Source organism: Anas acuta, chromosome 1 (assembly GCF_963932015.1).
Source record: "Anas acuta chromosome 1, bAnaAcu1.1, whole genome shotgun sequence".
Taxonomy (NCBI): Eukaryota; Metazoa; Chordata; class Aves; order Anseriformes; family Anatidae; genus Anas; species Anas acuta.
Genome location: NC_088979.1, coordinates 124,440,672 through 124,468,617, shown reverse-complemented (window position 1 = coordinate 124,468,617; position 27,946 = coordinate 124,440,672). Strand labels below are relative to the sequence as shown.

The 27,946-nt window shown below is 37.8% G+C and overlaps 2 protein-coding genes across 6 annotated transcripts in view; one reads left to right on the top strand and one right to left on the bottom strand.

The window, feature by feature from the left end:
* The window catches only part of CRACR2A (calcium release activated channel regulator 2A), a 62,665-nt gene extending 35,717 nt beyond the window's left edge, over positions 1 to 26,948 (top strand). For 3 of the 5 annotated variants that reach the window (XM_068700448.1, XM_068700458.1, XM_068700468.1), the window contains 6 exons: positions 2,366 to 2,498; positions 4,887 to 4,968; positions 6,052 to 6,166; positions 7,839 to 7,940; positions 12,759 to 12,835; positions 14,807 to 25,842. In XM_068700448.1, coding sequence (XP_068556549.1) covers positions 2,366 to 2,498; positions 4,887 to 4,968; positions 6,052 to 6,166; positions 7,839 to 7,940; positions 12,759 to 12,835; positions 14,807 to 14,897 — 600 coding nt within the window. In that variant the 3' untranslated portion in view covers positions 14,898 to 25,842. Of the gene's footprint in view, positions 1 to 2,365; positions 2,499 to 4,886; positions 4,969 to 6,051; positions 6,167 to 7,838; positions 7,941 to 10,336; positions 10,494 to 12,758; positions 12,836 to 14,806; positions 25,843 to 26,821 lie in introns of those variants that run through there. The other 2 variants (XM_068700485.1, XM_068700478.1) reach the window with 2 other exon arrangements.
* The window catches only part of PRMT8 (protein arginine methyltransferase 8), a 66,302-nt gene continuing 63,897 nt past the window's right edge, over positions 25,542 to 27,946 (bottom strand). The window contains exon 10 of the mRNA XM_068700496.1: positions 25,542 to 27,272. Coding sequence (XP_068556597.1) covers positions 27,189 to 27,272 — 84 coding nt within the window. The 3' untranslated portion in view covers positions 25,542 to 27,188. The remainder of the gene's footprint in view (positions 27,273 to 27,946) is intronic.

Below are 27,946 nucleotides of genomic sequence, written 5' to 3'. Positions count from 1 at the left end.
CCTTTATTTTTCAATTCATTGGCATCTGTTCTTGTAGTCTACATGGCTTTGTATTATTGCATTCCATGATCTCATTCTTTACTATAATGAGCTCAGGCTCCTAGCTGTTGGCATTAAACTTCCTATTCACCAAATATTCACAATCATTTAGCTTATAATCCTTTATGATCTACTGCATCTTAAGGGAGAATAGAACCAATGTAAACTTTTTCTCCTTTCAGACATGAACAAGTCCAATCCTATCCTATGGAAAGTGGTTTCTGAAAGTGTCTAAGAACTTGGAGCAACAGCTCTTTTATTTTGGGAGATAATAGTCAGGTAGAGCATTTTTCTAATGGGAGGCTCTGAAAAAGAGGCTGCAGTTAGCATAAGCAGAAATGTGATTGGAAGAATCATGATGGAAATTAAAATAAGACCTGTCCAAAGCCTCTCTCTGAGATGTAATTCCTCTCCCTCTGCTCTTTCAATATGGAATATGAACCACCGTGTTTATATGTACTGTCTTCCACAACTGTGTTAAATTGCACAAATTTAACAAGCAACAGGTATGTTGTTTGACCTGGCTACCCTTTACATGAAGGCCACTCGAAAGACATAGTTAGGGAAGCTGTTTTCAGACTGCATTGTAATCTAAAGAAAATTTACATTCTAATGCTCTTGCATTTTCCCATCCGCACTTTGTTGAAGTGGACTATAATGTATCTCATCTCTTTGTATGCAGTGTTCAGATGCAGTGTTGGAATAGTATTTGATTAAGGTGGGTTATTTACACGAGTGGGCTTGATCCATCTAAATGGAAAATTATTGCCTCTGGTGTCTTTGAATCTTAATGCTACTGAGGAGTGTATGACCACACAAGTGTCTATAAAACAGACAAGTTATTTCAGGTCATGTAGTACATTTATTTAGTTATTGTTCTCAGAAGTACTGTGAAAAGGGCGCTAAGCTGATGGTTGCATGTTAACTTGTTTTATCTCCCAGAGCAAAAGACTTACAAGCTATTAATGTTTTTCAGAAGAGATGAGAATGTGCTTTAAATAGCACATTTATATAGTGTATTACCAGCAGGCTACAGTTGCAGTGGAGTTTGGCATTTTAATATAAAAGAAGTGGATAAGGAATCTCTGTATAGATTTCCCCAAATTTACAGCAGTGAATTGATTTTTTCATAGAAAGGAGGACAGCAGCTTTTTTTTTTTCTCCATGCATTGCTTATGCTTTTTTTTTTTTTTTTTTTTTTTTTTTTTTTTTTTTTGTAAGGCTTCAGTATATTTGTAGAAAACATTTGCAATGCAAGGCTTTTAATTGTCTTGTTTGAAAGGACTGTCAGGCAAGGGATCCAGTTCTGATGTGTCCTTAAAATCAGCAGACCCAGAGATTCTACATGTTAAATGCCTGGCAGACCTCTCCTTTCCTTTCTGCTTTCCCCTTTACTCCCAGTCACGACAAAACCCAGAAACACCCAAGGCCTTTCTCCTCTTTAGCAGCATTAGGAACATACTCTCCCTCCCATCTTTGCGCATATTAGGACAAGAGGCCAGCTAGGGCACTCCCTGCACACCAGCTAGTGTTACAGTTCTTTTTTAAGCAACTTCTGATCTATGTACAAAGAGAAGGGACTTCTCTTTGTAATGACCTACTTGACAGAGAACAACTAGTCACTGGATGCACTTAGCTTAGCCTGCAGTAAACAGCACATGGATAGGTAGAACAAATTGTTTTTCCTCCTGCTTAAAAAACTAATGACAGAAACATAGCTGAATGTTAACAACCTGTTTAACTGAGCCTAGTTATCTTCCTGTCTATCTCTTTCCCCCAGTGCCCCACCTGTAATTTTAAACAGATGTAGAAGTACAGTAATTCTGCAGAAGCTCTTGTCTCCATAATAGAGCAGGGAGAGAGTCTGGTGGTAGATGACACATGCAGAAATTACGACTTTGCTTCTTGTATGTAGGTGAAGATGTGCTGTTTCCTATGTGTCATTGGTATAGGATGAAACTACTGAGCAGAGTTCTGTGAAGTTTATGGGTTTTGATTTGCAGGGGCAAATATAAATTATTTTGTTTTGGCTGGTGTTGAGCCAATGCAATTTCATGCATTTTTTAATGTAGTTTCATGTCAAGGTATGTATTCACTGTACCCCCAGATCTCAGTCCAAATCACTGCGCTTCAAGTGATCTGGAATAATGCATAGCGAACAACCAAAACCCTGAATTATTTTAGGAAACAAAATATTGCTTTATAAGTAAAAGAACATCACAGGATAAAATCTCTTCCATCTCAGTTAGCCTTTAAAACGAGACAAACTGGAGACAACAGTATTTATAGTAAGACGTTGAAGACTAATTTTTGCTCTTACTTGAAGGAGGAGGTAATAAAATCTGTCCCTGACCGCTTATTCAAGATAATTTTTGTGGGCAATTCAAGTGTCGGAAAGACTTCATTCTTAAGACGATTTTGTGAAGATCGTTTTTTCCCAGGCACAGCTGCCACTGTAGGTAAGTCTAAGAAACATTATTACTATTATTGCAGTAAAATAATAAATAAATTCTATAAATACTACAAATAATAAGAATAATAAATATGTAGAATAAATACTGTTTTAAAAGTATTGTATTACTGTTAAAAATAATATAGTTCCAACCCCCTGGCTGTGGGCAAGGACTTCTACCTCTAAATCAGGTTGCTCAAAGCCCCATCTAACCTGGCCTTAAACACTTTCAGGGATGGGGCATCCACAGCTTCTCTGGGCAACCTGTTTCAGTGCCTCACCACCCTCACAGTAAAATAATTTCTTCCTTATATCTAAACTAAACCCACCCCTGTTTAGTTTAACATTATTACTCCTTCTCCTATCACTACACCTGCTGACAAAGAGTACCTTTTCTGCTTTCTTGTAGGCGTCATTTTAGGTACTGCAAGGCCATTTTAAGGTCTCCCCAGAAACGTCTCTTCTCCAGGCCAAACAAACCCAAATCTCTCAGCCTGCCTTTGTAGGATAATCCTATTGCCTTCAGTGAAGCTGGAATTTCATTGTAGGTCTTGTTGTTTTGAAACTGATATCCTACCCTGTGGACTGTGGTGTACTGTACCATCCCACCTCTATATCTTATTGCCATCAGTCCAAATAATATGACTTTCTTTAAAGAGAAAGTAAAAAATCTGAATTATACTTAAAGATTTAACATTATACAAAGCCACAAAGACATACAGTAGACCAATGTTTTCAAAGCTAAATGCTTACATTGTAATTGTATTGCCTGAAGTTTTAAAACAAACTTTCATAAGTCCAACACATAATCAAGGTACTAAAATTAGCAGGTTATTTCAATGCAGCTGACTTACTGTAAATGTGTGGTTCATTACATTTAGCCTGTATTTATGCCTTACTTATCCTGCAGGATATAGAAAATGAAACATTTTAGCAATAAAATATATTTAAATTAATGTATTTATCTTGCATTTGTGACAAGCAAAGAAAATTTAGGTGACCAGGTCCTGTAATTCCCTTGACTTACAGGGCAGATAAAGGCATCTGAGTTTAAATTTCTATTAGTATGTTAAACGTCTAAGTTCACATTAATGTCAGTGAAGATCTAAGATGTTAGTATGGGGATTTTAACTCATTTTGGCACTACAGAATATCACTCAAAAGGGTAATATTGATATGCTTCCCTAGACTCTGAGGTCTTATACAGTGTGTGCTTGCCTGGACCTTCCAGAGAAAAAGCATAGGGATGTACATGATGTTTTCATCTTTTGGCTTGCCATACAGAGATCATGCAAATGCAATGGCAAGCAAGTGTAGCTTTGATTTAGTTTTCACATCAAGCAGTTTCACAGCTGTGGATTGTTATATGCCTGTGAAGATACAGTTAAAAAGCAAATCACCTGGATAAAAGTTTGTTGTTGTTGTTTGTTTGTTTTTGTTTTTATGACATTTTTACAGCATAGTTCAAATTTCTTCCCTTGGAATACATGCAATGAATATATCCTCCATCCAGATTTCTTGATTACACACTGAACAAACTCAGGCTTGGATGCTTCTTCATTTATGGCAGTGGTAAAGAATCCCATGATATGGAAGATGAACACAAAGAAATTGTTGGTGACCTCTTGTGGTCCCTTTCAACCAGAATTATTCTATGATTCTGTGATACAGTACGGTGGGATACAATAGAGTGCACATTGTCATTAGGAGGAGGCAGTGACTGATAAAGATTATAGTTATTGTTATAAATATCCAGAAGATACTTAGATCATCATATGATGGGGGAACTGGTAGAAGATTCATTAAAACTTCAGATGTTTTTATCTTATTTCCATTTATCCACATTAAAATTAGGAGACAAAACCTATCTTAGTAAGTTCATCTCCTTCTGTATTCTGTGGAGAACCTCCTCTCTTCATATTCAATCCATATATCTTCAGCATTTAGCTTAGGTTCCACTATCCCCTCAGTGTGGTACCTTGTGGTTTTCCACTAATTGTAGAAGATACTTGCATGGCTAGATGCAGACTAAATGATGAAATTTCAGACTACTGAAGTTATAAAGCATGAATTCCAGCTCAGACTGGAGTTGGAATAAAATAGCTCAGACTGCTTTGGACTATCAGGGGGGAACATTTGACTCATGTACCCTGATTTGGAAAGTTACCTTATAGTTTTTATAAAATTAAAGTACTCTGCTAATATTCAGTATTTTATTATTGAAGAAATTCTATCAAATAAAAGCTCTTGCCTGATAGTTACAGTTCATGGACATAAGTTTTAATGTGATATCTATGTTTTTACCTTTCTGAAATTGTTGCTATTTGCTGGAACGTGTTCTCAAAGGTCAGACTGAATATTTAAAGAGACAACTTACTGTGTATTTCTGTCACAGGTGTGGATTACAATGTGAAAACCATCACAGTAGATAATACCCAGGTAGCCCTACAACTCTGGGACACTGCTGGCCAGGAACGGTGAGAAACAGAATATTTTGCTTCCTTGAAACATCTGTTTAAAGATCAGTAAGCATGGACATAATTCTGCTTTTCATGAAAGGATCAAATATAGGAATATTCCTAACAAAGCCAGTGAATTAATGGTTTAGATCCTTCCCTGGCAACAATAATGTGCTAATTTGGTGCTGAGTTATCCATTCAAACACTGTCAGTCTGTAAAGAAATTCTTATTATAACTCTTAAAAGTATAATATGGTATGACTTCTTCAGGAGGAAGGCTGATTTTGAAATGTACCTGGAATTATTTCTATAGCAGAAATTGCCTTGTTAGTTAAAAAAAAAAATACATATATATATATATTATTTTTTTTCTCACTGAAGGAATCCCTTTCTAGTTCAAGATCTAAAAGGTTTTATAAATTTTCAATGGTAATTTTCTTCCCTATCTCCTCACCCATTCTGGGGTTTTCTATTACTAAAAGCAAGGATAATGATAATGTTTCGAGTTTCCTACAGAAAATGTGGGAAAAACAAACAAACAAACAAACAGAAATCTGTCTACTTTAAGGCAGAACACTTTGTGATGGAGAAATTTCTTCTCCATGCTTAAAATGAAAGAGGGTAAGGAAAGTTAAGATGTGTAGCTGATTATCCAGACTAACCCAGAATTGATTAAAGAAGGCAGAAGGTACTTTTCAAAGCTCCTCTCCAAAATATTTTTTGCAAAGAACTTATTTGCTGTTGCAGTCATTTCTGGTAGTAGTGGCCTTTGGAAATCTGCTGCTGAATGTGAAAAGGGGGCTGATTTACTCAGGAAGATGGTATTGCTTACCACAGTTCATGATATGCCTCACCTTTCAAATAATATCTGCAGTGAAGAATGGTATCACAGCTTCTTGCTTCTCAAGTTAAGGAATTTTAGAATTAATATGTAAACAAAATTGATGACATTTTAACCCATATTAAGACTAAATGATTAGAAGAAACTATATGGCAATATCCTCCTTTTGTGGTGGGTGGGGGTGAATTATCGTACAATTTTACTAATGTTGTCACATTGCTACTTCTGCTGAAGAGATGTATAAACATTCATACTTGCAGGTACCGAAGTATTACCAAGCAGTTTTTCAGAAAAGCTGATGGTGTCATTGTAATGTATGATATAACAGCAAAAGACACATTCACAGCTGTCAAGCAGTGGCTGATAAGCATTGAGGTAACGTGACATAACATTAAGTCTAAACTTTGGTGTCACTATTCTCTTCCTTCTTTCAGGCAGGGAAGATTAGCAGGGCAAAGCACAGACAAGTCTGTTTCTTGCACTGTAACAATTACATTTTTGTTAGTGATTTTGTGCTGTACAGTTACCAATAAAGCTGTTTTAGAAACTCCACATATATAAAAATAATCACAATGCCAGGATTTTAAGGACTTAAAATGAGGGCTGGGGAAAGTCCAACATGGACTCCTTTACTTTTTCATAAAGGTTATCTAGCTGATGATGTGTATTGGATCATCGCTGACACTAGGAGGTGCTTTGATTCGATGATGATGGTATGATGATCACTAACAGTTTAACAAACAAACTATAAACTTATAGTTTAGAAACTTTATAGTTACTATATAAACCCATAGTTTATATAGTATCTACATTCAGTACTATAAAACTGGTTCTTAGTAGACAGTTCAGTTTCCTGGGGATCATCCTTTCAACTGCATAGTAAAAATCATAGTGCATATGTCAGAGTGGCTTCTGTTAATTTTCTTTCTTTTCTCTTGGTATATCTCTGTGGCTCACAGACAACATATGGAGAATGTGAGCAGCTGAATTTGCTTATGGCCAAGGGAAAATAAAAATAAAAGCTAGGCTGCTGCCATTAAGGACTGTGTTGCTAGAGAGAACAAAATGTGACTATCATTGTAAAGTATTGCTTCTGAAAAAAACAGGGAACAAATTGGCCTGCCAAGATCATTTAGACCTGTGTTCTAGTATAATGTACTGTTTTCTTTAAAGGCCAGTAGGTGTTTTTGCAAGTTAAGGACTTAATTTTTCAAATCTTTCCTAATGGGCATAGTTAATCCCCATTTGAGGAGCTCTACTGAGGAGCTCCAGTAGTAGCATGCATTTTGTAAGAACTAGCCTTTGTTAATATATGATCTTAACAAATCAATGGCAGTTATGGTGTTATGGTTCAGTATGATAAAAGCTAGAGGAGAACTCCCATTTTCGATTAAGAAAAATCAAAGGTTATGGTCAAAATCTTTTTTTTTTTTCTTTTTTTTTTTTTTTCCTAGTTGTACTTGTTCACTCACCTTTACTGACTAATTTTGTTTTATACAAATTGGTGGTAAGTTGAAGACATACAGCCAAGTCCATTTCCTGCTGTGGCATTTGGACCACTATATGAATGTATTTGTTGTGGTAATTTCAATAATTTTCATTTTCAGTTTTAATTTGTGCCTGTTCCAGGTATTTTTGTGCCTATTCTGTGTGCCTCTCCACTATTTTCTATAATTTATTTGTGGTAGCTGTACCCAGAAGTTGTCATTTTTCCCATCCATGTAATTAGAAAAGTAGTGGCTATTAACAATGTCAAAGCCTGTGTAACATGATAGTTTTCTCTATCTCGTTTTAATATAGAGACTGATGGGCTTCTATGATGGCCTGTTATAAAAAAAAGCAAAATTGGTGCAATCTCTAGCAGTCTGTCATATTTGTACCTTTTATCCAAATGTAATTCATGATATGTTTGTATATAAAGCACCATGCTAATATGTGACGTCTTAATTTTTTTCTTGCACTGTGACATTTGTCTCTTCTTATGCTCTTGGTCTGCATTTTTTTTTAAGGAAAATGCTTCATATGGTATTTATCCTTCAATCTGCAGGAGGAAACAGGGGAGAATGTACCTGTGCTTTTGCTGGGTAATAAAACTGATAATGAAAAGGAACGCGAGGTCCCTAATGGAATGGGAGAGCATCTTGCTAAGGTACTATACTTAGAAGTAAAGTCCTTACAAAACTTGAAGGTGAAGGCTTTTAAATGGAGTCTGAAGGTATCTAAATTCATAGAAGCACAGATTATTTTTAATCAGACAAGTATTTTTAAGGATGAGGAACCTGATAATACTTGTCAATGTAGGTGTCAGTAATGTTAGTGCTGATAATTATAGTAGTTATAAAATCATCTAGATGAAAAAACAAAAGGTGAGTGGTGTCAAAGATATTTAAGAATTCATTCTCTCTTGTCTCCTCCCTCTTTTTTCTTTGTGCTTTCTTTTTCTCTGTTTTTTCCCCTTCTATTTTTCTCTCCTTTTTTTCTCTCTTTCCTCTGTGGATTGATTCCTAACAGAGAGATAATCTGGGGACCTTTTCTCCCTCCTACCTCATGTAATACCACAGTAGACCATCTGTTATTCCCAAGGATAGTAGGAGTAGAAAATGTGTTTACTTTTAGTATCTTTCCATCCAGTAGAGAAAGAAAATTAGTAGAGTTAACAGTCTGCATCTATGAGAGCACTGGTTATCCATAGGCCACATGGATAGCATCGAGGGACTGCAAAGATACCTGTCTATAATTCCTGTATACCATGCCCATAAGCTTTTCTTTTGTAATTTGGATGCCAATGCCTACAGAATAGTCATTTATTTAGAAATAAGTCAGACCAGTATTCATAAGAATTTAACTGAAGTGGTAGGAATATAGCTAAATTAAACAATCTGTTGGGTTTCATATATGTACTTGTTTCTCCTTTGAAAACAGATTTACAGCTCTGCTTGCTGGTGGTCAAGAGAGGTATAAAAAAAGATCTGAAATACAGTTGAATTGTTCTATAGGAAAGAATGCTGCCAGGCACCTCTGTGATCAATTGACAGATTGAGAGACAGATCTTGTTTTATCCCATGTTGATTATTCATACAGCCGTTTACAAGCATACCTCCTAAGTTCACGCCCATTATTTTGTTTTTAAAGGAGAGCAATATCAGCCTTGACCTTGATTTATCAAAGTTTCTTCCATTAAGAAATCTGTTTTATTTTCTTGTCAGCATAGAGATGCAGATAATATTGAGACCTTGGAGGATAGGAGGGATTCCAGAGTGTAACACGGAGTACTTCTGTGAAAAAAACAAGTGACACATAGATGCTAAATGGACAGAGTAGGTGTCTTACGTGTCATTTAACTCTCTTAAAATATTGCACTAGTGAAACTAAGATGAATCATTCCAACATGCGCAGCCCACCAGGCCATTAATTGTAACATGTTACGCAAGAAAATAGAATATTTAACTTAAGTAAAATAAAATAGTTTTCAAATGGAATATGGTTATAATCAAATTTATGGATTTGAATGACTCATCTGAATGTTTGAATGTGCTGTTTGAGGGAACTAAGGCAAGGAATGATTAATGACAATTGATTAATTTAAAAGCAGCATAGACATAATTAAATTATAACAATGTGCTCACTGAGCTAATAATAACCACGTATTTTAATGAAATATTAATTCTTGCTAAAAGGCAGTGTGATTCTTGTGAAACCACATAAAAATATCTCTATTAGTTAATGCAATTAAATTGTTTATTTTGTGAATAATCCCAAGAATTGCTCACATGTATTTACCCAAAATACAGGGGGCTAGATGTTGAGCTGATACAAATATGCACAGCCATATTATGTGAAAATGATCATGATATTATGTGAACCTGTTCATGCAGGAAAAGAATCAGATGAGCCTGTCCACCCAGAAATCCATTAGTTTTCATGGACTTTTTCCAAGGTTTCACAGGATGTGATCATTTTTAACTAACTTTTTCTAAAGTCAGAGTAATGTGTACTTTCAAAGGCCATTCCTGCCCAGCTGTTTTAGCTCAAGTTTTGCTTCAGACCCAGATCTTACAAGTCAGTGTACTATAAATTCAGGCAGGACCCCAAGGGCTCCCATTACAATTTATGTCACAAACCTTCTTTGCAAGGCAGGCATCACAGTTCATTACTAAAAGGAAGAATGGCATCCTGAAGGGGAGAACTGTCTATTCCTCATCACTTGAGAAGACTGGTAGGTGCAGCATGATACCCCAGGAAAAGGAGAATAGAATGAGGATGGGGATTCTGGACAGTATCATAGGGAACAACAAGGCTGTGATGAAGCTTATCTGTAGTTAGATGAATTAAAGATAGGTATCATGATCGTAAAGAGAATTAACTTTGCAGGGAAAAGACACAGACAAAACAAAATGTTTACATGTAGTTCAAGACTGATTGAAACTCTCTTGATAGAGCTAATGCAAGTATAAAGAAAAATAGACAGAAAAAGGGCCAGTGTATTTGATTTTTTTTCCATAGAGAATCCAGAATGAAGTCTCCATTTAATAAATTTCTCCTTAGCTTGATTCACTGATCAAGAAAGAGTTCATATGAGGACAACAACAACAACACAGAATATGTCCAGATCACAATATGGACAATCCCAGAACAGCCAATGCTCTGTTTGAGTGAATTGGTGTAATCATTGCTAATTATTCAAATAAACTGGTTTATGATACAGGCATTCAGGCAGCATGATTTTATTTTGACCCTGCAGTCTTCCTGAATTATCTTAAATGGGCCAATAAATCATTCTGTACCTCTATTCCTCAGGTATAAAACAATATGATAATGCCTTTGCCAGTCTTGTCTGTGCAGACTGCATAAGCTTCATAGGATGAGGACTATTCTCAGAATCATGAAATGTTAGGGATTGGAAGGGACGCTGAAAGATCATCTAGTCCAATTCCCCTGCTGGAGCAGGAACACCTAAATCATGTCACACAGGAATGTGTCCTGTCGGGTTTTGAAAGTCTCCAGAGAAAGAGACTCCATAACCCCCTGGGCAGCCTGTTCCAGTGTTCTGTCACCCTCATAAAAAGTTCGTATGTGTTCATACAATGTTTCCTTTATTAACCTGGCAGTACCATTATTATGCAAATATTGCTAATGAAGGACATATTCTTGGAAAGATATTAATTTACAGCACAGAAATTTCCCAGCTCCCACTGATAATCATTCATTTTCTGCATTGTTCTTTGGATATTTTCTGATTTATGTATAGCTCTTTAATTAACTGCCAGTGGTCTGCCAGGTTCACCAGCTAACTCCCTAGATGGAGATGGAAGACATTTCTGGAGTGGTTAATTATGTGTCCTGCTTTCTGTTACATTCTGAGTGATGACACTTAGCATTTCCAGGTTGACTTCTCCTCTAGAGAAGGATCTGTTTGACAGACTGACAAAAATAGCCAATTAATATAATTTAAGTTTAAATTGTTATCTCTGAAAAAAATTGCTCTGCCACACAGCAGTTGTCAAAAAATCCATTCAGATTCACGCCAGCATAAGGTGTGTCATCATTGAGAGTTCTCCTCATGTGAACTCTGTTGTTTGTGGGGAAGAAAGATGTAGGAATAGCATCACTTTCTACATGACTGACTTAAATTAGTTAGGTACTGAACACAGTAATTTTTCTATTTGAGTTCTTATCAGTTGAACAGGAAAAAAAAAATAAAAGGAAAGAAAGAAAGTAAAAAAAAGAGTGTAAATTTGATTTCAAGCTTCTGCTTGTGTTTCCAGTAAGAAATTTGGGCAGGCCAACATTCAGAACAAACATTGCTTCATGTCTTTTCTCTCCTGGTTTGTGCTTTTCTGACTCTTCAGAAATGACTACAAGTGGTTAAAAGCACTTGCAGTCATTAGTTTGGTTTATGTGTCATTGGTTTGGTTCATGAGATTAAACCATATATATATTTACAACATATTTAAAACTGACATTCAGTAACACTGAATCTTTTTTTTACACCTGTAAAAGTGCATAAAATACGTAACTTTTGTTTCCTGAGCTACTGACTTACTACTTCGAATTTTAAGTTACTGTCATAAATAGCAAGAAGACACACAGAAAAGTGGAAAGTGAATAGAAGGTGGAAGTACAGATACATAATAAGGGCATGTAATAATACCATTGAAGGTAGGTGAGCTTCAGCATAATATCTTGTGCAAGAAGTCAGATATCTGCTTTGAAGTGGATAATCTGTCATTCCCTCTCAAATCAGTTGTCATCATTGATTGCAGTTCAGGCTTTTGTGCAGATGACCTCCTGATTTTACTGTGGTAAGTCTTCTGCCAAATCACTGATAATGTCGCTAGGGTTTGATCCTTTTATCCACTGATCTTAATTGCAACACTCCCAGAGGCTGCAAAACCAAAAGTGCAGGCTGTCTGGGAAAGAAGGTACAGAAAAATTTCACAAGTACAAAAAATGAAATATAATTAATTAGTTGTTATTTTTTACTGAGGTTTTTAGCTTGTCATTTGACTGCTGGAAAATATTAGTCTCAAACTGTTGAGTACAGAAACGCTACTGATGAAGCTTTCTGATATTAAAAAAAAATAAATTGCTGGAATTATTTTCACCTGCATTGTCAGGCACTCAGTGATGCTGTAATTGCCTCATCATCACAAGAAAAAGTTTCAAAACTTCATTACCTTGCAATGTGTGTTTTCATTTCAGCTTTTGAGAGATCAGGTTCTATGAAGGACACAGTACAGAACAAATATCTGTTAAGAGATGCATATAGTTTGAGGGGGGTCACACTTAGACTTGTTTTCTTTCGTTATTTACTGTTAGCTGTATAATAAAAAAGACATGATTTTTTTTTTTCCTAAAATGATGTATTTTGGTTTATTTGAATATTTCAGTGTATTTGTGTTGCTTTTTTAAACTGAGTGAGAAATTGTGCAAAATTAATTGAAAGAGTCTTTCTCTTTGATCCTAGGACTACAATTTAATTTTCTATGAATGCAGTGCATATTCTGGGCACAATACCAAAAAGTCTGTGCTTCACTTAGCTAGGTAAGACGAAAATACGATCTAGGAATTCTAAACATGCCTGACTGTTCCTTGTCACTGAGTGAATTTTCTTTGCTAAATTAGCTTGATAGGAACTTATGGTGATGAATTCTTTGTTCCTTTTGAATTGTTCTGTAGCCTGCCCCTGTTGTGTTCCAACTGAGCAGTCACTCAGGTTCACACAGAGTATCATGTAAACTAACTGTGTTTGTACTGTGGTGCCCAGAACTACACACAGTATTTGAGGTGAGGCCGTACCAGTGCAGAGTAGAGCGGGACAGTCATCTCCCTCGATTGACTAGCAATGCCATGCTTGATACACTCCAGGATATGGTTGGCCCTCCTGGCTTCCAGGGCACACTGCTGGATCGTATTCAACTTGCTGTCAACCACAACCCCCAGATCCCTCTCTGTGGAACTGCTCTCCAGCGTCTCATCCCCAGCCTGTTTATATGGCCAGGGTTACCCCATCCCATGTGCAGGATCCAGCACTTACTCTTGTTAATCTTCATGCGGTTGGTGATTGTCTAGCTCTTCAGTCTATGCAGATCTCTCTGCAAGGCCTTTCCAGCCTCAACAGAGTAAACAACTCTTCCAAGTTTAGTGTCATCAGCAAATTTGCTCAAAACAACCCCAAGCACAAATACAGGGTGGACAGAGAATGGATTGAAAGCAACCCTGATGAGGACCTGGGGGTGTTGCTTGCCAAGAAGCTCAACATGAGTTGGCAATGTGTGCTTGCAGCCCAGAAAGTCAACTGTATCCTAGGCTTCATCAAAAGAAGTGTGGCCAGCAAGTTGAGGAAGGGAAGTGATTCTCCCTCTCTGCTCTCATGGAAACCCCACCTGGAGTACTGTGTTCAGCTCTGAGGCCCCTGGCAGAAGAAGTACATGGGTATATAAGATTGAGTCCAGAGGAGGGCCACAAAGATGACCAAAGGGCTGGAAAACTTCTCCTCTGACGAAAGGCTTAAAGAGATGTTTTTTTTTCAGCCTAGAGAAATGAAGGTTCCAGGGAGACTTTATTCCGGCCTTCCAATACCTAAGGGAGTGGGGGGGGGGGAGGGGGGGAGGAGGGGAGCCTACAGGAAAGCAGGAGAGGGACTATTTATCAGACAGTGCAGTGATAGGAGGAGTAATTGCTTTAAACTAAAAGAAGGTAGGTTTAGATTAGATATAAGGAAAAAATTATTTTACTGTGAGGGTGGTGAGGTAGTGGGACAGGTTGCCCAGAGAAGTGTCCCCATCCCTGGAAGTGTTTAAGACCAGGTTTGATGGGGCTTTGAGCAACCTGTTTTAGTGGGAGGTGTACTTGCCTACGGCAGAAGGGGGTTCAAATTAAATGATCTTTAAGGTGTCTTCCAATGCAAACCATTCTGTGATTCTGTGAAAAGTTTGGACAATGTTCTTAGACATATAGTTTAATTTTTAGGTAGTCTTGTGTGGAGGTAGGAGCTGGACTCAATGATCCTTGTGCGTTCCTTTTAACTCAGGATATTTTGTGATTCTGTGATATAAAGGCTGGGGGTAAAAGTACTGTTAAATCTGTCCCTGTTAAACTATTTATACAGGTGAAAACACTATTAATGAAGGGGCATATCTTTAACATTGTTGAAGTTAGTGAAATTTTGGCAGAGTCAGGTAATTGATGAACATCTAGATAGCCAGTTGTGTTTTTGTTTTGCTCCAGCCTCAAAAATAACAAATGAAAGTTACTGCTCTGAATCTATCTAATATAGCAAATGCTAACAATCAGCACCAAATTCATTTTTCTAGCTAAATGAAAAAGTAAGTATTTCATGGAGCCACCATAATTATACTTCTTTTTTGTTTGTTTATTAGTTCACAAAAATCTGCCAGTCTGTTAAAATTTGGACAATTTTATATATTTTTTGTACTTGGGGGAGATGTTTTTGTTTTGACCTCTTCTGTGTATTATTGAATTTTTCTCAAAAGTACTGTTTCTTTCTCCCAGGATTTTAAAGGAACATGAAGATAAAATGAAAGAGAAAACCATTGTACTTCAACCTGATGTGAATAAAAAGTCTTGCTGTATTAGGCCATAATATGCTGGGGGTATGTTTAGACAAAAGGCTCACATTGATAACACACTACATGGAACCATCAGATTTGCCTTATCTTCCAAAAATTTATTCTGCTGTGTTTGGAACGTAGATGTAAGTGATCCCCCAAATCCTTGTATGTTCTTATCTTCACATTTACACTGATTGTCTTTAGTTAGTTGCAACATGTTTGGGGCATAACAGTCTGTTATTCTGTTTTATGCCTAACACCACTGAATCCTTCTTTGTGATCAGGTTTATAGAAGCTGCTGCATTATTAATAGTAAAGAACTTTTATAGGAAGAAAACCACTTTCAAAATGAAGTAGATTTTACTGGTGTGGATGACATCTGAATAGTTCTGTTTGCTTCACTGCAGGATCAGGTTCTTCAGATCCTGATTTTGTGCTGACATTTGTCATTTGACTTTTTTTTTTTTTTTGTGGTGGTGGTGCTTTTTTTAAAATCAAAATAGTCAGCTGCTTAGTTGCTTAAAACCAGCACACCAGCAGTTGTGAATTTCAGATGGTATTTCAAAACTTAGTGTGAAATATACATGAACAAAGAGCTGAAGAACTTTAAAGATTATCCTAAGTAGCATTAATTTATTCACACTACAAATTGTTTCATATATGTACTTGATGAGAAGCCCTTCCTCCCACCTAGATGTGCTGAATTAGGTATGTCCATACAGGCCACTGAGATACCGTGGAGCCTTGCCTGAGTTATTACCAAATAATCTGTGATGTTTGCAGGGTGAAGGGGTGCCATGGAAAGATCTAGCTTAGTTTCCAGAAACAAAAAAGTCATGGTGATACACTGGCTAATTAGCATTGCACTTGGACCAAATCAGCCCGGGCTCTTTACCGTATTTGCCATGGTTGTATTGCATTGTGTTCCAGAGCTTGATGTGAACCTCTATTGGGCTAATAGTTGCATGGTGTCCTGTAGAAGTCCAAAAGCAATCAGGGGCTAGCTTGAACATTCAAATAAATTCACTGTCATAGGTGAAAACATAGATGTACATAGGAAGCCCATTTCACTGTTATAGATGGTTATAGCACAAAACATATTATGGTCAATGGAGCAGCTTTTTGTCTTCAAAAGTCTACTACAGAAGGTTTTGTGCCAAATATTCCTGAGGCAGAATTTTTAGAAATGGATCTTTTGAGGAAGATTTTGAAAAACATTATAGCGTTTGAGGAATACGTAACAAAAATCTCACTAATCTCATCTGGTGGGGTTTAATAATGTTAAGAAAAAATCCCTCCTCATCTACCAAAATAAATGACTGATTTTTTCTAAAGTATCTGCCATACAGCAGTTTGCTTTTGTTTAACCAGAGCCTGCTAACACTGAAATACGTGTTCAGTGCTTGAAATCAAACCCATAGGGATTTGTTTTAGAAAACCATGGTCCACCCTGGATCATAAAAAAACACGAATGTTATAATTACTTTTGGAACCATTTATAGAATATAAAATGAAAATGAGAAACTTGAGAGTAGGTCACCCAAACAGCACATGATCAGCAGTCATTCTTGCTGGCATTTGACTTCAGTGAATCCAGCTATTGTGATAAGCATTCAAGAATGATTGTTCATGATGGTGAGTTTGTTAGCAAAGCAGAACCCATGGCATAATTTATTTCTTCAAAATATGAAGCAAAGCTATAAATATTTTATGAGAATGTTACAGACATTACATTTTCAATTCATTTTCTAAATGTTTTTAAAAAGTTATTTTTCATTGGAGTAATGAATTTGGAACTAAATGGTAAAATTAAGCAACAGTTCAATAAGTAATAATAAGTAGAATTTTTCAAATAAAAACTTTGTCAGTACATAATTGTGCTCTTTGGATTTCAGTCTGATCAAAGGTATTTATCTAGTAGCAATAATTATACGGTAAAGTTTGGAAGCTTCCACTTATAACAATTCCTATTTCACACCAGCACTTAACTGTTCTTTTTCATGAGTTGGGATCCAACTACGACCCCTTTCCCTGTCAAGTAGAATAACCAGGATTTTTCCTCACATTATCAATGTCAGATGTACCAAGTAGTCCTAGATGAGCTTAGTTGTTGCTTTTTCCGAGATGATTCCTGGGAATCTGCTCACCCAAATGAAATACCCCTCCCCTTGCTTTTATTGAGATGCATACAAACTCTCAAAGAACAAAAAGAGCATTCGTTTCTGAATAGGAACAGGTTTTCTGTTGGCTTCCGAAGACCGATTATTGATGTCTGTTACTTATTGTGAAGGGATGTGTCACTTTATCAAGTGTTACACTTTATTCGTCATGGGAATCTAGCCAGACTTGAATTGCTTGTGTCCAGTTTTGGCTGAAAGTGAACTAACGCAACCCCCTAATTTAAACCTCAATAAAAACAACTATTTATCCCAATTTCAATCAGGGAAGAAGCATCATTGATTTAATTATTGGCTTTTCTAATTGACTGCAAATATTCTCTTCCCATGCAGTAGGGTGTTTCCTACTCCATCAATGTCAGAATTAGCAATGTTTCTTCCAACCTCTATCGACCTCAGGAAGACAGTTTCAAGGCTTAATACCAGCTTTAATACAATACCACTGTATTTCACATTCAGGTCCTACATTGTTAATTCCCTGAAGACCAAACTGTTTTTGCAAGACAATGACATGTGAGTTGGATCTACCTCATGTGACTTTTACAGGAGTGCTTTTATTTGGATGTATTTTAGTGTGCACAGAAAGTTTGCAAGCAGGATAATACGGAACTTGAGGGAAGGCAATGGTAAGGAGTGACTGAATCCTGGGACCAAGTGGATATCTTTTTCTTTGTTCACCAGAGGCAAATTTGGTGCAGTCTAATATCCATGAGATATCTTTCATCCCAGGCTAATAAATATGTCTGCAGTTGTTCTTTTTCTAAAGTCCAACAAAACCCAACCTGCAAAGATAGAGATACACAACACTAACATCATCAGCTGCACAGATAACAGAGAACTGTGTCTTCACTGCTCATCACAAGCAGTGAAGCTTATGAGCTACAAAATTAGCAGGAGAGACAGGCAGGGAAGGAAGGGTGGGCGTGTTACCCTCTGTGTTAAGAAATGGATAGATTGTGAAGAGTTCCTTTTAAAAAACAGCCAAGAGCAGGTTGAGAGCCTGTGGGTAAAAATTAAGAACCAGACCAACAAAGTGTGTTGTGGCTGGAGTCTTCTACAGGCCACCTGACCAAGAGGAGTCTTTTGAAGAGGCCTTGCTCCAACTACAGGAAAGCATTGCGCTCACAGGCTCTCATCCTCCTGGGGGATTTCAACCATCTGGATGTTTACTGGGAAAACCACGCGGCAGAAAACAAGCAATCCAGGAGATTCCTGGAGTCCATTGAAGACAATTTCCTCATCCAGGTATTAGACAAAACAACCACAAGAGAGGCATTATTTGACCTGGTAATCACCAACACAGCAGAGCTCATTAAAGAAGTCAAGATTGGAGGAAGCCTAAGTTGCAGTGACCACACCCTGGCTGAGTTTGTGATCTCGAGGGATATGGGCCTAGCTAAGAGCAAAGTCAGGACCCTGAACTTCAGAAGAACCAACTTCCAACTCTTCAAAGAATTAGTGAATGAGATCCGTCCCATGGGACATGGTCCTTAGGGACAGAGGATCTGATCAGAGCTGGCAAATCTTCAAGGATATTTCCTTGGAGCGCAAGAGCTCTCTATTCCCATACGTAATAAATCAAGCAGGGAAGGTAGGAAACCATCGTGGCTGAATAAGGACCTGCTGGTCAAACTTAGGCAAAAGGAAATGCACAGATGGTGAAAACAGAGCCATGAGCACTAGGAAGAGTACAGAAATGCTAGATTTTTATTAATGATTGAACAGTATGGTTACTCTGGAGACTACACAGTACACATGTAACACAAGCCAGTTAGCTTAATAAGCTGCTAGCAAGTAGAAACAATGATAACTAAAATCTGGCTGCTTCACCTTCAGTGGATCATTAAATTGTCACTTCTTCTACCAAACGTCTGATTTTAAAGAAATGTGTAGGAATACATTCTAGTATTGCTGCCTGGATGTGCAGGGATGGAATCAGGAAAGCCGAGGCACTGGCAGAACTAAACTTGGTGAGGGATGCAAAGAATAACAAGAATAACAAGTTCTACAGGTACATTGGCAACAAAAGAAAGACTAAAGAGAACATATCGCCTCTGCAGATGAAGATGGAGAACTGGTAATGACAGATGTGGAGAAGGCAGAGGCACTTGACAACTTCTTTACCTTGGTCTTAACTAGTGGTCAGGCTTCCCACATCTCTCGAGTCTCTGAACCTTTAGGTGGGGGATGGGGGAGCACAGTCCCTCCCACTGTAAGTGAAGAGCAAAGTTTGGGACCTCCTGATGCAACTTAACAACTGCAAGTCTATGGACCTTGGAGACGTGCATCCCAAGGTCCTGGAGGAATTGGCTGATGTAGTTGCCAAGCCACTCTCCATCATATTTGAAAACTCATCTGTCAGGTGAAGTCCCTGGTGACTGGAAAAAAGGAAACTCACTCACATTTTTAAAAAGGGTAGAAAGGAAGAATCAGGGAACTACAGAGCAGTGATTCCTTCTGAGATCCTTCAGATCCTCCAACTACAACAAATGAGAGATGGAAAAGTACAGGGATGCATGTTTATCGGCAAATGTTCTGAAACTCTGTGGAGCTGGCTGGAATCCATATTTTTAATAAAAATGATTTACCCAGATCTAATTTATTGGATCTGTTAATTGATGTGAGGTTCACCTCTTGCCCACATGCTTTCCCTTTCCAGGAGTTATTCTAAAGGTATGTTTTTAACAGGTAGGGTATGTGTGTGCTAGACTTGTAAATCATATCATGGATGTTTTTTTCATTTCTGGAAGGGATACAGGAAGGTATCAGTGATCATCCACATGCACACAAACATTGCTCAATAAACACAGATAGCAACATCCTTCTTTTCCTTTCCAGCTGATCAGGTTCATGCAGAAATTAGTTAGAAATAAGATTTAAATAGTCTGCAGATTGTGTGCAGGGCTCAGTCAGATGCGCTCTCTGACCAACAGCTTGTTTGCATCAAACTAGCCCTTCTACTACACTTTATTTTGATTTTTACCATGCTTGTTCTTCCCCCATCCACCTTGGCCCTACCCTTTCTCTAGCCTTCATCTCTCAAAAAACAAACAAACAAAAACATTTATATTTCTGATACCATTATATGAGCAACTTTGACTTTACATGGTATTGTCGATATAGTTACCTAGATGCTGCTGGCCTTGCAATTTCCAGTCACAAAAAAGATCCCCTCCAATTATCTGTGGATTTAGCCATCATGTAATCATATAAGTCCTCCTTAATTACCTGTGAAGTCCAGACATCACTCATTGTGATATCTGTAAATATTAGCTTCTCACTTTCTTATTTGTTATATTCAAACTTTCTCATGTCAAGTCCAATAGCTACTCACAGCCTGTTTGGTTAGCTAAACCTCAGACTAGATCCTAATCATTTCTCTGAACACCTTAAAAAACAATTATTTGTTGATTAACGCTCACAGAGGATAGGTATGACTAACATGCTACAAGGCTTTACTTTTAGAAAGCTTCATCTGGCCAGCTGGTCATCAAACAGATGTGGGAATTGTAAGCATCCAGTATTTCTTAATATTAATTGATCCTCTGTCTTGCTGGGTTGCTGTTTTCTGACTCTTCACCAGGGCTTCATACCTCCTGTCAGTATTTTCCTCAAATCAGTCAGAAACCTGGTACTGTCTTAACAGCAATGATGCTTTATTTATCCTTTTTTTTTTTTTTTTTTTTTTCCTTTTGAATTTATCTTGTTCAGAGCACCCCCATAAAAGCTCACTGGTAAAGATAAGCCAAGGTCATAATGCATTTGTTCATCATGAAACTGGACTCTGCTTCATGAAGCCTTCTCTGGTGGGTTACACAGATTTTTGGTAACACAGGTGACGGCTTTGTACTGGAACAGGTAGGAATCAAAAGCCAGTAGGAAGGGGCATACAGAGCACAAGTGTATTACGCATATTCCAACTATGCTGTGAGAGCACAAAACCAGTTTAGAAGTGACTAAAGTGCTGATACAGAAATTTTGAATACAAGAATTGGCAAAGCTGTACAGGACACTTTAGCTGCAGAATATTGTTTTGTCTCATGTCAGAGTCTTTCTAATAGTCTTTGGACAAAATTCATAGCTTGTGTAACTTCAGTGACGGTAGTATCTTCCTTTAGGGATGTAAACTGCTCCTGTAAATTTCTCTTCCTGGAAAATTGCCAACAAGAGTGAATAAGTAATTCTGCTGAAAGATTGCTTCTTACACTCAGCCAAATTATCCCTCTTTTAAGTTCACAAGTGTAACTCCTTGACTTAGCAATCTCTCTTCTGATGCAACTTTGTGTATAGTTTTGTGTATGTGTAAGTTCACAAGTAGTGCTCACCCATGTGAACCTTTTGAGAGGATGATCAGCTGGTAGGAGAAAGTGGAAGAAATGATTCTTCTCCATCTTGTCAGGTACCTTGTACTGACTCATCTCTGTGTATCACGCATGATGCAAATACTATCGCAACAGAGCACCAGCTCAACATGAGCTGGCAACGTGCACTTGGAGCCCAGAAAGCCAACTGTATCCTGGGCTGCATCAACAAAAGCATGGCCAGCAGATCATGGGAGGTGGTTCTCCCTCTCTACTCTGCTTTCAGGAAATCCTACCTGGAATACTGCGTTCAGCTCTGGGGCCCCTGGCACAAGAAGTACATGGACGTATAAGAACGAGTCCAGAGGAGGGCTGCAAAGAGGACCAAAGGGCTGGAACACTTCTCCTCTGAAGAAATGCTGAGAGAGCTGGGGCTGTTCAGCCTGGAGTAGAGAGACTTTATACTGGCCTTTCAGTATTTAAGGAGGGAGGGGGGCCTACAGGAAAGCAGGAGAGGGTCTATTTATCAGAGAGTGCAGTGATAGGAGAAGGAGTAATAGCTTTATTCTAAAAGAAGGTAGGTTTAGTTTAGATATAAGGAAGAAATTCTTTTACTGTGAGGGTGGTGAGGCACTGGAACAGGTTGCCCAGAGAAGCTGTGGATGCCCCATCCCTGGAAGTGTTTAAAGCAAGATTAGATGGGACTTTGAGCAACCTGATTTAGAGGTAGGAGTCCTTGCCCACAGCCGGGGGGTTGGAACTAGGTGATCTTTAAGGTTCCATTCTATGATTCTATGACCAATAAAATAACAGCTATGTCTCCACCAACTACCACAAAAGAAATAGAAACTTTCTTATAGGTGTTGTTTTGTTTTGTTTTGTTTTGTTTTTGATGTATTTAACAAATTGGAGCCATTTGAGAATATATATTAGAAATTACAGTCTGATTGTAAGCCCTGGATCCCGTGACATAGAAGAACAATTTCAAATGGGGCCCTGAGCAATGAGAAGCTTTTGAACAAAGTACAGTAGCTCTTGGGCCAGGCTGGACAGGATAAAGTGAAAAAAAAGTGCTTTATACCACAGCAGGGGAGCAAGGTCCCACCAAGAGCCTGTGGCAGCAAGCACCCCTTTGGAATTTTGCAGTCAGGGATACAGATAATCTGTGGCCTGCTGTACTCCAACTGAAAAAGAGATACTAGCAGCATATGAAGGGGTTTGAGCTGCTTCTGAAGTAGTTGGTAGTGATGCACAGCTCCTTTTGGAACCTCGATTAACTGTGCTGAATGTTCAAAGGAAGGATGTCCTCTACACATCATGCATCTGATGCTACATGAAGTAAGTGGGTCACACTGGTAACACAACAAGGTTGGATAGGAAACCCCAACCAGACACAAATGTTGGAGCTGATCATGGACTGGCAGGGATTTCAGAACATCACCAGAGGAGGAGGTGATGCCTGATGAAGAGATCCCACTGTGTAATAGACTACCAGAAAATGAGAAGCAATATCTCCTCTTCGCTGATGGGTCCTGTAGTATTGTAGGAAAGCATCAGAGATGGAAAGCTGCTGTATGGAGCCCTAAACAAGAAGTCACAGCAACTGCTGAAGGAGAAGGTGAATTAAGCCAGTTTGCAGAAGTGAAGGCCAGCCAGTTGGCTTTAGGTACTGCTGAATGGGAAAAGTGGCGAGTGCTTTAACACTATGCTGACTCAGGGATGGTGGCAAGTGCCCTGTGGGGGTGGTTACAACTATGAAAGCAGAGTGATTGGCAGCACAGAGGCAAACCTATCTGGGCTGCCATACTGGGGCAAGAGATTGCTGCCTGTGTAGAGAACGTGGCTGTAAAGGTATATCACATAGATGCTCACATACCCAAGAGCTGTGTCACTGAAAAATATCAAAACAAGCAGCAGGTGGATCAGGATGCTAGACTTGAAGTGGCTTAGGTGGATCTCGACTAGAATTGTAAGGGTGAATTATTTATATCTTGTTGGGCCCGTGGCACCTCAGACCATCAAGGAAGAGATGCAACATATAGATGGGCTCATGACTGAGATATGGACTTGACCGTAGACATCGCTGTATGGGTTATCCATGAGTGCAAAACATATACCACAATCAAGCAAGCCAAATGGTTAAAGCCTCTCTGGTATGGAGAACATTTAGTGACTTAAATATGAAGAGGCCTGGCAGATTGACTATATCCCTCTACCACCAACCTGTCAAGGTAAACACTATGTACCAGCAGTTGTGGAAGCAAATACTCGATTGTAGGAAACATATCCTGTGCCCCATGACACCACCGAAAATGCTGTCCTAGGCCTTGAAGAGCAAGCCTTATGGAGACATGTCACCCCAGACAGAAATAAATCAGACAGTGAGACCCATTTCTGAAACAACTTCATATACACCTGGCCCAAAAAGCATGGTATTGGCCAGGTATATCATATCCCTTATCATGCACCAGCCTCCAGAAAGTTGACCAATACAATGGACTGTTAAAGACTACTCCGAGAACAATGGATGCTGGGACATTCAAGCACTGGGATACACATTTAGCAAAGGCCACTTAGTAAGTTAGCACTAGAGGATCTGCCAGACAATCTGACCCCAATCAATCAAAATTTTTACATACTGTAGAAGGGATTAAAGTACAGGTAGCACGCATTAAAAACTGCCTGAGAAACACAGTCTGGGTTACTCTTGCCTTGGAAAAAGTCAAACTCATCTATGGGAAGAGTCAAACTCTGCTGCAGCTGCTGTATGTCATGTCAATTCTATTACAGCAGTCATCTGAACTAGTGAAGAATCTTGTAAGGAACCAGGCAAATGCAGTGGTGATAGAACCAGAGCTTGCCTCAGCATGCAAAAATTGAATGCCACACACCATCTCTCTGTCCTGAAGGACCACTATGATAGGTGGAGCCAAAAGTCATGGATTAAATGAACTCAACAGGTGTTTTAAAGATATAACCAATAGACTAAGGGAATGAGATCTGTGTGTATATATAAAAGGTTGGGAAAGGTGGTGGTGATTAATGAGGATGCCCTGGAAAGTGTAGGCGTAAGCATGATGTAAATAGTATGGAATAAGGGGTGGAGTTTATCCTGGTTTTGTTGGGATAGAGTTAATTTTCTTGTTAGTATCTGTTATGGTGCTGTGCTTTGGATTTAGGATGAAAATAATGTTGATAACATACTAATATTTTATTTGTTGCTGATCAGTGCTGTTCAGTGAGAGAATCAAAGTGTTTTCTGTTTCTAAAGTTGCCTACTAGCAAGTAGGCTGGGTGTGCACAAGAATCTGGGAAGGGATACAACCAGGACAGCTGATCCAAACTGACCAAATGAATATTCCATACCATATGACATCATGCTCAACAATAAAACTAGGGAGAGTTGGCTGGTGGCTGCTGCCATTACTTGGAGACTGGCTGTGCACTGGTTGGCTGGTAGTAAGCAATTGTGTTTTGTATCACTTGCTTTTGATTTTGATTTTGTGTTTTTGTTTCTCGCTGAACTGTCTTTATCTCAAACTATGTGTTTTCTGACTTTTGATCTTCTGATTCCCCCATACAGTTGGGTGCTGGGGAGAGTGAGTGAACAGCTGCGTGGTAATTAGCTGCTTCCTGGGGCTAAACCACAACATCCTATCAGTCGATCAACTGATTGCACCTGGCTCTCAAGCTTGTTGCAATTATGTTTCACTGATGTTGAGCTAAGAGACCCTATGTATGCCAAATTCATTGGTGCTTTCAGAATATTAGTGGTAGGTAACATGTGTAAGGGCCTTGGAAGCCTACATTTTCCTTTTGATCACTGTGATTTGATTAGTTCTTTATATGATGGTGAAGTATGTGGTATGCTTTTGATGTGAAGAAAAGCGCAAGTCAGTTTCCCAGGGCTGAAAGTAACCGGTCTGGCCATTGTTTTAAAGTCAAGAGTATCTTTATATAAATGGACGGGGCAGAGAAAAAAATCTAGAATTCCTTACCTTGAAGTTCTAGAATCACAGAAGTGTTGACAGAAAGAGATTTCTGGAAGTTTTTCTGTTCTAAGACATTACTCACTGTGTGGATTTCTTGAAAATTACAGCAATATTTGACAGAAATAATGCCAGTAATTTTGTGAGGAAAGTTATTTACCCCACTCCAAGAATATGAAATAAAGTGCTTTAAAAGAACTGTGATGAACTACACTGCAAACAGTAACCTTTACTGCTGAATTACAGTTTAATTTCATTCTACATAGATACCATGTAATACAATCCCTAGACCATAATCTTTAGACTATAAGAAAATGGAAGTACTATACAGTTTTCATGAAGAGAAAAGCAATATTTCAGGTTTCTAAAAAGTGAAAAGCTGACAATCCTATGCTGGCAAAACAAGAACCTGCAAACAGCTTACTGATCAGAAGCATTCTTAGCTCACATATTCAAGTAAGCTTTATTTACAGGTGATTAAAAAGACTTTTCAGGCAAAAAAAAAAAAAAGGCAATCTCATCCAATAAATGATGGAACGTGATTTAGTGCCTAATGCTATAGTGACTGGAAGATTTATAATTAGGAATAATGATGCAGTTTTTGACAAAGTACTTGTCATTAAATGGTCAATATTCATATATTAAAAATACTCAATGCATACATATGGAAAACTATACGCAGTTAATATATTACCTATAACCATAAGGTATTGTAACAAAAACAAGGAATGTAAGGGGATGGGAAAGATACAGACATCTTAGTAATATCAGAAGCCATAGATACTTTTTTAAAGACATCAACTTATTCCAGCAAATCACTGCACTCTTGAGACTAGTATTTGCATATTAAAACTCATCTAAAACATCAACAAAAGGAAACACTAATTTCCTATTTTTGAAAATGGTTTTGTATTAAGAATCTTGCAGAGAACAGAAATGGGCAAAAAAACTAGAAGGCCAAAAAACATGAACTGCCCACCATTTCAGAGACTTTGCATTCAGCACATTTAAATACCAGCTGTCTGATTTCAGAAGGTCTCATGCAAAATCCAGCTATGAAACTCACCACAGAATATATTCTAGAATAAAACGCTAATGTTCTTTAAAGCTCTGACAGAGGTCCAGTTGTGGAGATGAATTTTAAAAATCACGGTCCATATTTTCCAGATGGATATTGTAAGAGATACTTGTTGATCCTTCTATAAAGTCCCAGCTCTTACCTACATTTTGCATGGAATATTTCCCAAAGCTCTAATTTTGGACAGTTAATGACACCTGGAATATAACACTGCCTAGAGTAGTGCTATTATCTTTCCATAACTGCATAATGAAAATTAAGTAATCACAAAACAAATTCCAATTATGAAGCAACATTTTTTTCTCATGTACAATATATATATTATATTATTTTATATTGTATTATATATAATATTTATACTATATTTAATATTAAATTAATATTCAATACTATCATGGTGATGTGTTTTAGTGGTCTTCGATATTGAAGACGTTGCCCTAATCACCTGTAACATGCAAAGCTTGGAAGAACCAGAAATTCACAGTAAGTAGTACAATTTTTATATGCATCCTCTGCCATCCTAAAGTTAACCAGAACACTCAATACTGTTGTTTGTTTTTCCTATATGTTTGACAAAAGCTGTGGTTCTGTACACTGTACATTCACAGAGGGATCCCAGCCCTCTGTACTATCTGCAAGAGGTATCAGGTTACCGCTTTCCATTGGAGTAAACGTTCTAATGTTTAATATAATAATCTTGTGATCAGTTGTTCCTGGCTTGAAGTTCAGCTGTTCAGGACTTGATACAATTCTTTTCATCTCACCAAGAGGTTTCTTGCTAGCGCATTTTGTAGTCATTAGATACTGATGTTTCACATAGCTGTCCTTTGAAATCCAAGTCTACGGTAAAATCCAGGTCACGCTGTAAAAAGATTTAAATGTAACAAGTAAGAAAGGCCATTAATTTTTTATGAATTCAGTTATCATCTCTGAGTTTGAAAGGACCTGAAGATTCAGGAGATGCATACTGTGGTTTCAAACTTTTCTTTTTAAATGTTGCTAACACTGAAAAAGCAGGATGTAAGATGTGTAATAGCATTATGTTTAAGGCATATTTGTGTATTCTGCTCAAGGCTGCTTTAGTGTCCTGGTTACAACCTGAAATGCTATGCTATCATAAGTATTCTATATTATTTTTTTAGGGCATACCTGATTGAGATGATCTTAATTTAGCATAAAGGGCTTTCAAACTAGGAGTTATTCCAGAATAGATCTGGTAAACTTCCCATTGTAGACAAACCCTCAGCCATTCTTTATCTTATAATCACATGTTTTTTGGAAAGCTGCACTACGTAGACCTACGTCTATGGTGTCCCTCTACAGGCTTCATGTTTCAGAAGACCAAAGAATTAAGCCTTTCAAAACTAAGAGAATCAAAATAGTCTGTCTTAAGATAACTATCAAAAACACATTTGTTTTAACATCTAAATCTGCATTCAGATTCTGTGCGAACAAATTTGAAATATTTTGAAATATATAAAATGTATAAAAATATTTTTTGAAATATTTTATTTTACCCTCTAGAGAAAAGGGCAA